At 36.6% G+C, this 11,396-nt stretch overlaps 1 protein-coding gene and 1 long non-coding RNA gene across 5 annotated transcripts; one reads left to right on the top strand and one right to left on the bottom strand.

Annotated features, from left to right (window-relative positions):
• Positions 1–242: 242 nt before the first annotated feature.
• On the bottom strand, positions 243–4,876 carry LOC126633704 (boron transporter 4-like). 4 transcript variants are annotated; one of them, XM_050304275.1, is made up of 14 exons: positions 4,642–4,876; positions 3,890–4,444; positions 3,687–3,769; positions 3,337–3,529; positions 3,101–3,239; positions 2,855–3,020; positions 2,610–2,776; positions 2,263–2,436; positions 2,078–2,173; positions 1,879–1,995; positions 1,357–1,679; positions 845–1,124; positions 617–763; positions 243–538 (listed from the first exon to the last, which is right to left on the bottom strand). In XM_050304275.1, the coding sequence occupies exons 2-14, from the start codon at positions 3,991–3,993 to the stop codon at positions 506–508; spliced, it is 2,022 nt and encodes a 673-aa protein (XP_050160232.1). In that variant the 5' UTR covers positions 3,994–4,444; positions 4,642–4,876; the 3' UTR covers positions 243–505. The 4 variants fall into 4 exon arrangements, with proteins under 4 accessions (XP_050160232.1, XP_050160236.1, XP_050160233.1 ...); XM_050304279.1 differs by having other exon boundaries at positions 3,890–4,020; XM_050304276.1 differs by having other exon boundaries at positions 3,890–3,998.
• Positions 4,877–7,574: 2,698 nt separating this feature from the next.
• LOC126634381 (uncharacterized) lies at positions 7,575–8,343 on the top strand. The gene is made up of 3 exons (XR_007627317.1): positions 7,575–7,678; positions 7,762–7,916; positions 8,275–8,343. It is a non-coding gene; the product is annotated as an uncharacterized LOC126634381 (long non-coding RNA).
• The last annotated feature ends 3,053 nt before the right edge of the window (positions 8,344–11,396 follow it).

Below are 11,396 nucleotides of genomic sequence, written 5' to 3'. Positions count from 1 at the left end.
TGAAAATGAATTTTAACTAGTATTGACATTGTTGGTTCAATTTGGTTCAAAATTTGAAAATCTTGTGAAATAAGGTATTACGAGATTGAACTCAATGAAGTTGGGCAAACCTGAACCCAATTGGAGTAAGTTCGAACCAAGTTATAACTCGAGCCCGAATGAACCCACATGAACCCTGGAAATTTCTAAACTACTGGTTAAAAGAAAAGAAAAAAAAGAATGATGGTTTTTGAAAATTAAACTTGAGAAATAGTGAAAAGTGTTATTAAGGTGCCTGATCTGAACTGTTTTTCATCAAAATGCATCATGCATCTGGAACTGGTTCATATTTATATAATATGATAATTACCAATTCAAACCTCAACCATAACACTAATTAACATGCAGAATTTCTTCTTCCTAACATTCACTTTTACACTAACCTTCTTCTGTTACATGTAACTACTACTGAAATCAAATCTCATGTCAACGATAACTTCATATCTCATCCTTTTTGCCTCATATTTCACTCTGTTTGGCCTAAATTCTGAGGGTGAACCTGCAAAACACAATAGGCAACACATATGTTAATACATACCTAATGGAAGCAGGATGAGAATAGTTATCGGTAATCTACCTGGCCGCGTCTATCTTCACTGAAGCTGGTTCGTTTGTCTTCGCTGAAGCTCGCTCTGATCTTCAGCTCCCCTCTGCTGGTTGTTAGATTGTCTAATATCTCAGCATCACACATCTCCACTCCACCTTCGTTGGAAGTTTCCGATTTCTAATAAAGAGAAACACATTATTGAGATTCAGTAGTAAAAGCAAGTGGAAGTGAAAATTCGAATAAATGAATATTGCATACCCCAGAACTGAGGCTGAGAGAGCGTACTGGGGCGCCCACAACTTCCTCCCATTCAGCTGAGTCCAGCTCTTGCAAATGATGTGATTGGAAGAATTTGGGGAGGAGATGCTGTCTTATCCATATGAGAAGGAAGAAAGGCAAGGGGAACAAAATTCCGGCCATGGGGATCCATGTAATACCAAAACAGACCAGCAAGTAAACAATCTGGAAGAGTGTAAATATGGCTATGAATTTGAATGGCACTGACTCCACAAAGGAAGCATGGCCCCCTTCCAAGACCCTGCAAACATGATCACAACCGAGTTAGTATTATGATTGGGAAAGTAACACTCGTTGATACCTTGACACAAGCAAACTATTAGTAACTTTTATAAAGGGGATTGGGAAATTTGAAAACACTTCATTTTGTTCAACCTGGTGCGTAGTGGGCAACTCCAATGTAAACTCCGCAAGTTTTAAGAAACAACGTTAATCGATCATCATGCTACTTGCTTAAGAAGAAGGTTACTTACTTGTACTGTCGGCTAGGGGAGATGAAGAGTAGTAGCATCCTTTCCCAGAATTGGTTTCCTGGAAGGCTGTCAATGGCCATGTAAGCAAAATATCCCCACAAAACTGATGTCGGTATCTTCTTGATGGCAGGCATGGCAAAAACTGATGCTGCCACAAGAAGCGACTGCAACAAATTGCTCAATCTTTGCTCATTAACTCTGACTGGCAAGTATGCATCAATGTGCTTCTCAGGATCAAATGCATCCGTTGTATCCTCCCCTTTATTTTCACTCTTCATAACTGCCTCCTTCAAATCATTTAGCTCTTTAACTTCCGAAGTAGGCTGCAATGGGAAAACACTTAATTAGGACTCAAGAACTACTTGCACGAGGTCTTTCCTCTTTTATTTTCATAAAAAATACTGCAAACACGAAGAGTATATTTATGCATATATATGCATATATAGACGGAGATCAATTGCAAACAAAATGCTAACTTGTTGAAGAATTTCAATGCAAAGATGTTCAAATTGAGAAATTTACTGTAGTCAAGTTGTCCATCTCTATGAACACAGCTTGCATTTTCCCATAGATTTCAGAGTTGTTAGCTTTCTGTTTTATTGATTCCTTAGCACTCTTCACCATTTTCCTTCGTATCGACTGCATATGGAGTAGATGATTTAAGTATCTAATTTAGCTGAATGACTAACAAGATAGTTGACTAGACATTCCCTATACAAACCTGCTTCTTAAGAACAGCAAGGCTCTTAGTGTGCATCGGTGACTGTGGCAGAACCCCGTTAGAAGGAGGAAGCCCAAGCAATCCGCAAAGCAGAGTCTGAGACCGATTTTTCGTGAAAGAGAAAACTGTATTAGTTATTGCTTCAGTGTAACAGAAATAGTTTCATCTAACTGTGTTACAATTACCATGAATCCCAACAACAAGATATCATAATGATACGCAGGCGGCTTCTTTAGATTGAACTCATGTTGTTGTGCCATCTGTGAAGCGACACTATGGTCAAAAAAATAAAGTCCAGCCACCATCACAGCAGGTATAATGGCAGCAAAGACGTATCCAGGAGAAACCTTCCCCATATCCTACAAAAAACGAATGAAAAAAGAAAATACTTTAAACTGCAAGCATTTTCAAAACACAAAGGTATAAGCGTCTTTCATAGGACATTAATCTAATTTTACGATATCAAATCTTAGGTTGAATCTCAGTTAAACAAAGAGCTTAAACAACAAAATTTCCTTTACCATTAGTTTACCTTGATGACAGTCCAATGGTGTAAAGACGCAGAATCCCAAGCTACAGGGATATAGAGCCTTCTAGGAACTCTTGGAGGGACATTGTGTGGGACACTAAATGATAATGCAGTCCATACCAACACCATTAAAGGAACTCCATAATCTGCAATGAAACTTCTGAACCATCCTGCAAACATAGTAAATATCCTCAAGTTGCACACATCCTAGTAATGACAACCAAGTGACTCAATTGTGCTTGACAAACCTGTTGCATACCACCAGGACCTTGCCTTTCTGCTCTTCAAAGCAGTATACAGTAGTCCAAAAGTAAATATGACCCCTAACAGTCCATTTGTGTAAAGCCACTGAAATTGATACGTCTCCAACTTTGGATCTTCGCCTTTGGGAATTTTGAATTCACTCACTATACCCTTCCATTGAAATGCCAACCTTTTGTTACTTTACTTTCCATCATCTACCAACATAACTTTCTTTTCTATATGAATCTTACCTTGATAGCCTCTTGAATGAATAAAACAGAAATCAACATGCCAAAAAGTTCGCCTGCAATCCTCGTAAATCTGTTGATGATATCACAAGCATTGAATAGTGCAAGAAGAATGAGGAAAAGAGCTGTCCAGACCCAAACCCTGTAAAATTCAAGTGAATAAGGTGAAAATTTATATTACCTTGCATTGTCAACGAGGATATAAAGTTTTGAAACTCTAAAAGTTTGATTCTCGTTACCATGCAACCCAAGCCAAAAACAGCTCCGGCCCCAATTCTTTCCTTCCTTTGGCAAAGTCGTACATGTAATTGTACATAATAACAGTGGGTTCGGCGACTCCTAAAATCAAGAGAGGTTGTCCACCAAAAATCGAGTGTATTATACCACAAATAGCAGTAGAGGCCAAGGTTTCTACCGTGCTCAAAATTCCATCTAGACAACGAAAAATCCAAGTGAGTTCAAACTCAACAAACGTGCATATGTTTGTATTATTTATGTTGACATTGTCGTCACATCACGCGAATAATTGATGAAGAATAGGAGCATCCAATGAATTATACTCCATAATTGATGAAAAATATCAACAAACCTGTATCTGTGCTCAGTTGCTCTCCAAATGCTATAACAGGAAGAGCTGAAGCGAAGAAGATGTAGGTTGTTGGGGCGAGAATCCTAGCACAACAAAAGGCAAACCAATTTAAAATTTCAAGGACCAAAGATAAGGGAGAGTGAAACAAATCCAAAACCTTTGATTCCAATTGTTTCGAGTAAAAGAAATGGGAAATTACTTACCCGATTCCTGCCTGAAAACCTCCAACCCAATCGTGTTTATAGCATGCTGCTCTTCCTCGGACATCATTTGCAATACCCCTGAATGGGGACTTGAAGCTCTCCATTTCTGCTGAAATCCCAATATTTTTATTCTAAAAACAAAGTTTGAAGAGACTTTTGTGTTGAAACATTACTTGGGTTGAAGGGAAAAACATAAACTCAGCTGCCAGAATCTGTGTTTGGTAAGCAAGAAAATAATGGATTTGGCAAAGATGGACAGAGAAAAGGCCTATTTTTTCTATTGTTCTGGTATTTCTCATGGCCAAAGAAAAACTGATGGCCAAAGAAAAATTTGATGACAGTTTTTCTTTGGCCTGCAGCTAGAACAAGATAGTTTTCTGGACATTGACTGACGTTCCAAAAATTTCCTGCTTTTTTCTCGTCGCCTGCATGCATTTTCCTGGCAACCAAACAGAGCATGAACGAGACAATCCTTTCCTTATTGTCACATTCATGAATCCAACCCAAGAATCCTCGAAACCCCACGATTACATTACCCTCGAATACTCAAAAACTCTAGCAGAAGAAGCTAACAAGCACCATATATTACGAACAAGATCATTGCAATGGACCGAAAGGAACCCAGAAAAATAAAAAAATAAAAAATAAAAGCCACCACACATTTGCATATTTATATGGTTTTTGCAAATTGTACAGAAAATAATGTGGGAAAAAATGAAAGGCAAACGCCAAAAGCCGAAAGAGAGATTTACCGGAGAGCTTCAGCGGCGGGAGTGTTGAGTGATGGGTGGAGAATAAATTGATCAGAAATTTGAGAGGGATTTTGAAGGCGTTGCTTTAGCCTTATTATTGTTTCATCACTTGGTGAGTTTATAGTAATATGAGAGAGAGAGAGAGAGGGAGAGGGAGAGGGAGAGGGAGAGAGAGGACGCAGTGCAGTCCCAAGTCTTCAAAAGACCCGCCAGAGATTACCATGCGGATTCAACATTTTTCCATTTTTCCATTTGGACTTGCTTTTGTTTCTTTTTTTTTAAAAAGGGACCAACATATGATTTCACCACGTCAGTCCACTCTCTTAGTTGCCGGAAAGACTCACAGATACATTCTAGCTTTCTCTGGGCACCATCGTACTATTCACTAATACAAGGAACCGAATCCAGAATGTGCCTTGTGGAATATGATCTTGTAATTTGTCCCAACGATCTTGCTTTTGTTTCTACTTTCTACCCATTTTGCAATAAAAAACAAATATCAAAGTTAAAACGTTGGTTGTTTTTCCTCACCAAAAATACTTTTTATTAATATTGCTTTTACAGTTGATAGCTGGAAAAAGAGCATCCACCAATTCATTTGAGCCATTGGTTTTACATCTGTAATTATTTATTACTAGCAGAGAGCACACACTTTGTGTGTGTGTGAACAATTTTTCTTAATAATTGCATTTTTTTTCTATACTATTATTAAGAGAAGCCTCCTCGTCAACTTTTTTCCCCTTTTTTTTATTTTTTTTCCTATTTTGTCATCTTTATGTAAATATAGTGCATCAAAAGTGTCATTAAAAGAAGCATCCTCGTCAACTTTTTTCCCCCTTAATAAGTCCATATTTTTTTCTATATTATTATTAAGAGAAGCCTCCTTGTCAACTTTTTCCTTTTTTTTTCCCTATTTGTCCTCCTTATGTAAATATTATGTATCAAAAGTATTATTAAGAGAAGCCTCATTATCAACTTTTTTCCCCTTTTTTTCCTATTTTTTCCTCCTTATGTAAATATTGTGTATCAAAAGTGAGAGTAAAATTACAAAAATAAGTACATGATTGTCATTTTCTCAAAAAAAAAAAAAAACAAGGGTAAAATAGGAAAAATAGGGATATGATTGTCATTTTGTCAAATTGTACAAAATTACTATGTTGCCCTCATTTTTTGTCAATAGTGTGTATCAAAAGTAAGGGCAAAATAGGAAAAACAGGGGGAAAAGTTGACAAGGAGGGTTCTCTTAATAATATTTTGTCAAAAGGTACAAAATTACTACTTTGCCCTCCTTTTTGTCAATAGTGTGTATCAAAAGTGAGGGCAAAATAGGGAAAAAAGGGAAAAAAATTGACAAGGAGGGTTCTCTTAATAATATAAAATAGATAATATAGATATGCAAATTACAATGCAGTGAACGACAAATGAATTTAAACCACCATAGAGTGGTTTAGTAGTTGGGAATGAATTTCAAGTTCGTATTTCGTAGGGCACGCCTTGAATTCGATTCATAGCGCTGGTGAATCGCACTTTGGTGGTCAAAGGAAGTTGAAATGCCTATATAAGTCTTCTAAGCTCCCAAAAGAGTGAACTTTGCCACAAGTTGATCATTTTAATAAAAAATAAAATAAAAACAACAAAGGAACACACAAATACAAGGACAATACTAAGGTATAAACTGTTCAGTACCCAAAATACTAACCTAATGACATGGTCCAGTAAGATTAAAACACCTGTCATTTAAAACTCTTCCCAAACACTTGTTATCTTGTTAACCAAACACCCGAACTTTATCTTCAACCCACATCCAAACACCCATCTTCTTCCTTCTTTCCCAGATGCGGCACCCCCAACCGCTTTCCGTCAATCTCATCCCCACACCTCCTCCCCTCCCCCAACCTCTCCTCTGTCCATCCCAATCGCATCTCCTTCCCGTCGATCCCACTCCTACCCCTTCCTTCGTCGTCCAACCGTAATCCCTTCTTCGAGTCTCCTCCGGATCTCTGTTAGTCCCATTCCCAACCCACAAAGATGGAGAAAAGAATACCCATCCCCATGGATCTGGAATTATGTATTATTGATTGTGAATGAAAAACAACCCCCAAAGATGGAGAAAAGAGGACCCATCCCCACAGATCTGGAATTATGTGTTATTGATTGTGAATGAAAAATCTATCAGTAGTAAAGAGATCTAAAGCCCCTGGGGTTGGTAAGAGGAAGATGGCGCATAAGGGCAACAAAGAGGAAGGTTCGAAACTTGCCTTCTAGGAGGAAGGCCATTAAAATGGTCTGTAAAAATGGGTCTCTGTTTCTCCATGGTTGAAGTCAGAGAGATGATAGATGTTCGGTTGCAAGAATAGTATATATTTTACAAACATATACATGTATGTTTGTTAGTGGGCCACGTTAGAGTTAGTATACTTATGGTACTGAATACTCAATGTCTAAGTATTGTCCCAAATACAATACATGCAGAGAAATTTTATTTGAACCATGTAACCTCTTTCTACACCTAATTTACTCTCTTAACCCATAGTGTTTTTTTTTTATTAAAGAATTAATCTCTCTTTAAACCCAAATTTATTACCTAAACTATTATCTCAAACCCAATTCAAAATGTTAAGTTATCTTTACACTCATTCCCTTTATAAAATAACATCTGTCACAACCCGTTCTGGAATTTCATATTCGTTGATATGAAATGATGGAATTGCCCTTAACGGTTGCTAAGGTACGTGTGACATGTCAATTGTTAAATGTTTACTCTCCTTATATTCTTGGAAAATTTAAATAGGTTAAAATGGTATTCAATTTATGTGGCTAGGGACTTAAGAATTGGGATTGTTATTGTTTGGATGGACCACACACACGAGACAACATTCATCTCGTGCTCTCTCTCTTTTCCCTCTCAGTTTCTCTCTCTCTTCCTCTCGAAACCGTACGGACACACTCACCCACGATCATCCAAGCACGGATCGAAGATTTCAAGGGTACCATTGTACTCGTAGGGACCCTACGAACTCACCCATACCTATTTCAGGTAAGAAATCTTTTGATTTCACGTTGAAAACCCGAGGTCCGATTTGAGTACTGTTCATGAACTTTGTAATGGCTGGTTTTTAGGACAATCCAAGTTCATAGTGAGCTTTAGGAGGTTCTCACGAAGCTCGGGGACGTTCGTTTGAAGGTTTTGGACGTCGGGATCACAAGGTTCGAAGGTGGCCGATTTTGGGTGAAATTTCCCGACGTGATTTCGAAGGATTTGGAAGTTTTTAAAGGTATAGCCTTCTTCCTCTCGTAATTTGTGAAGTTTTGGTGAAAATTTCATGGAAAATGGTTGAGAATCGAGCGAGAAAAGGGTGATTGCAGGGTTGCCCAGTTTCCAGCGTCGGTGAGTTTTTCCAGCGACTGGAGGTAGGGGATGACGCGCGTGGGGGCGCATGGACCCGTGCCTATCCCGACGCGTGGGGGACCGTGGCAAGTCCAAAAATTATTTTAAAAATACCTCGACATCCGTGACGTCGAGTAGGTCACTGTGGTATATTCATATACCCAAATTGAGCATTGTATGAGAAGTTATTACGTATTGTTGGTTATGTGCTTTAATTAACGTTTTTATAGTTGTTTCGCATATAGGTGATACCTATCCCGAGGACGAGCGTATTCAAAGACGTCACGGGGGTTACGACCCTTCGACTTACCAGTGAGTGGGCAGTATTTTTTGTATGTACCTATATACTATTGATTTTTCCCATAAATTGAATTTAAATGAAAGTGTGTTTTAAAATGCCATGCATGCATGTCATGAAATATGTGAAATAGTATTTGATGCATATATATATGTGAATTGGTGCCGTGGACGCATAGGTGAGTATCAGGTGAGTTTTATGTTAATCATGTGATTTATTGTGATGTGAATTGTATTGAAAGCTCAAACATGCACCCTTGGTGTTAGTGCTTATATTATTCACCCCGCACCACACGCTCACCTTGGATCCAAGTAAGTGTATATCGTACAGACCATTAGAGGGTTTCGACATGTCGTACAGACCATGAGAGGTGGTTCCGACTTGTAGGTGATTTTACATTATTATACAGCTGTTGAAGAGAGAAGCACTAGAGCGTATTCTTACACCTTTCTTATCGTACAGACTACTTCAGGTAGTTCCGATTTATGTGCAGAGTCGTGCCGTACAGGTCACTGTGGTGACTCCGGTTGGATTGGATATTGAGCTTTAGAATTAACCGTACAGGACCAACTGCAGGGTCTCCGGTTGATTCATTATTTCACCTGTTATAATGTTGCATCCTTGTTCTGTTATTGACGCTTATTGCATGGCATAATTTCTGGTTTTTGATAAAGATTGGTGATTTGAGTTATTTGAAGAATTATATGCATATTATGTTATTTTCTGGGAAAGTATACAGGTTTTACAGTGAGGGGCTAGAAATGTTGTAAAATGAAATGTTTTCGAAAAACTTTGTTTTACTGACCCACTCAATTTTGTTTTGCGCCACTCCAGGTTCTCGTTAGCGGTGTGGTGACTCACGAGGATTTACGCGGCATTCTAACAGACTACATAAATGTAGGACTCACCTTCGGGTGTTGTAATTCAGTTATTTTCCTACTTGACTGCACCTAGTATTTATGCTCTGAATATGTGTATTTCACACTTCAACTCACTCTAGCATGTTACTTGGATATTATTGCTAGTAGTTGGTTTTGTATTCCTTCGTATTTCTTTTATCTTTGCTTCCGCATCGCACTTGTGGTTACGTCACGCTCACGTGACAGCCATCACGCCTTGATTCTAGGATCGGCGTGTGTCAACATCTGTAATTGAATTTTTTTTTTTTTTTTTTTTAAAAAGGCCTTCTTTCCCCACCCCCTCTTCCCACTAGCATTTCCATGGCTACTTTTTTTTTTTTTTTTTCTATTGATGTACATAAGCAACAAATTAAACAATTCATCCCCTTATATTTATCAACAAGCAATGAAGTTTATAATCTAGGAAAATTGGTAAGAAGTTTTTCCTTAGAATTTTCCAATTGCAGAAAGTTTAACAAACCATTCGGGATTGATGAAAAAATTGAAACCCAAATACTCATCTTCTAAACTTAAAAAAAATTTGAAATCAAACAAACAAAATATTCATAAATTGAGTCATACCTTAGTTGGAGGATTCAAAACTTCAAAATCACCATCCATCAATAAATAAAGCTTTTTTTTTTTTTTCTACAAAACTTATTAGGGTTTTAGCCAGAATTAATATAGGATAAACAAGAAGTGATGGTAAGGTTTAATGGGTTTATTGCTAAATTTGAGTTTTATTATTAATTTCATTTTGTACTTAATAGTAATTAAGCAATAGGGTAAAATAGACAATTAACAATTTAAATTTAAATTGGGTGTAGAAAAGGATTACATGGATTCAAATAAAATTTCTCATACATGCGTGTAGGTAAAATGGGATAATTAATTAGAGTGTGATCAACGTGCACTAATGTTGTCACCCAACAAATAAATATGATATAATTAATAGTATTGAATCCATTGCTCTTGTTGATACATACATGACCTGACAATTGGTGGATAAAGCTTTTCTCTCTTAGCTCACCACCTCTCTATTTAAACTCATTCTCTATGTGGTTTAGATAAATTTGGTGTAAATTGAAAGAAAAAAAAAAATATACGCAAGTAATCCTTTACAACAGTCGTAAAAAGTATTGGATCATTGCATAACGGCGTAAGTTCAAATTCCGTCGCTTGTTAATCTAAAATCTAATCCAACATAATCTATCGTTTGATAAAAAAAAATACATACATAACATGATTTTGATTTAATTAATAGTATCATTTTTTATTTGTAATCTAATAATATAACATGACTGTGGATAAAAAAAATTTGGTGATCAATCTTACAAAGTATGAAATCTTCCAACGATATTGAAGGAATGATAAACGATGAAATCTTGCAACGATATTGAAGGAATGATAAACGTACACATTTTTTTTTTCCTACTTCCCTATATAAGATAGAAATTCAAAATCTAGAATAAAAGTCAAATTTGTGATCTAGCAGATTAATGCCACAACATAAGACGATCGAAAGAAAAAATAATACACAATAGAAAATATCCACAGAAATATGGAGAAAATGAATATGGTAGCTATTGAAACATCCTACATTGATCATATTTATGAGAAAATAAGAGTTTAAATATCATAACCATACTCCAACTAATACTAAAATCTTTTATGATAGAACTTTACACTTAACGAATTGTGCATGTAGTAATTAACAAATTATGAATAATATTGGTTTCGTTTACAATGAACCTTTGACCCATTTCTCTTCCAATCACGAAATTGAGGTATGGTATGCGCTGGCTTGTCGTGGAGGAAAAAGACGAGCGGCTAGACAAGTTTGACTAGCTTGCAATTGCAAAAAGAAAAGAGGAAAAAAAGGGCATTAGATTTTAAATGGACTTTTCTATCATACTATGTTTTGCCTTAACATGTTGGACGTGATAAAGATCTCAATCACTCGTAAAAGCAATGAAAAGTAGAGGTCTGTTTGGTAACGTTTTCCAAAATATGTTTTTGTTTTACTGATAAGAATACGAATGAATGATATGTTCGATGTGTTATTTTATAAAACAAACTCAGAAAATCAAACAACAAAATTTAATAGTTAGTTCACCTCAACAAAACATCGAATTGATGTTTTCTTTCTTTTTAAAAATACAAATCCAAA

This window comes from Malus sylvestris, chromosome 9, assembly GCF_916048215.2.
Source record: "Malus sylvestris chromosome 9, drMalSylv7.2, whole genome shotgun sequence".
Lineage (NCBI taxonomy): Eukaryota > Viridiplantae > Streptophyta > Magnoliopsida > Rosales > Rosaceae > Malus > Malus sylvestris.
The sequence above is the reverse complement of the archived record's forward strand: the minus strand, read 5'-3'. Positions and strand labels throughout refer to the sequence as shown.

What these genes read in the sequence shown, in the direction of transcription:
- LOC126633704 (XM_050304275.1), bottom strand. Translation starts at nt 3,993, where the DNA reads ATGGAGAGCTTCAAGTCCCCATTCAGGGGTATTGCAAATGATGTCCGA. An exon ending in AGATGGACAACTTGACTACA is followed by an intron (nt 1,680 to 1,878) that starts GTAAATTTCTCA and finishes TTCCCATTGCAG; the next exon opens with CCTACTTCGGAAGTTAAAGA. An exon ending in CTCTCAGCCTCAGTTCTGGG is followed by an intron (nt 764 to 844) that starts GTATGCAATATT and finishes TCTCTTTATTAG; the next exon opens with AAATCGGAAACTTCCAACGA.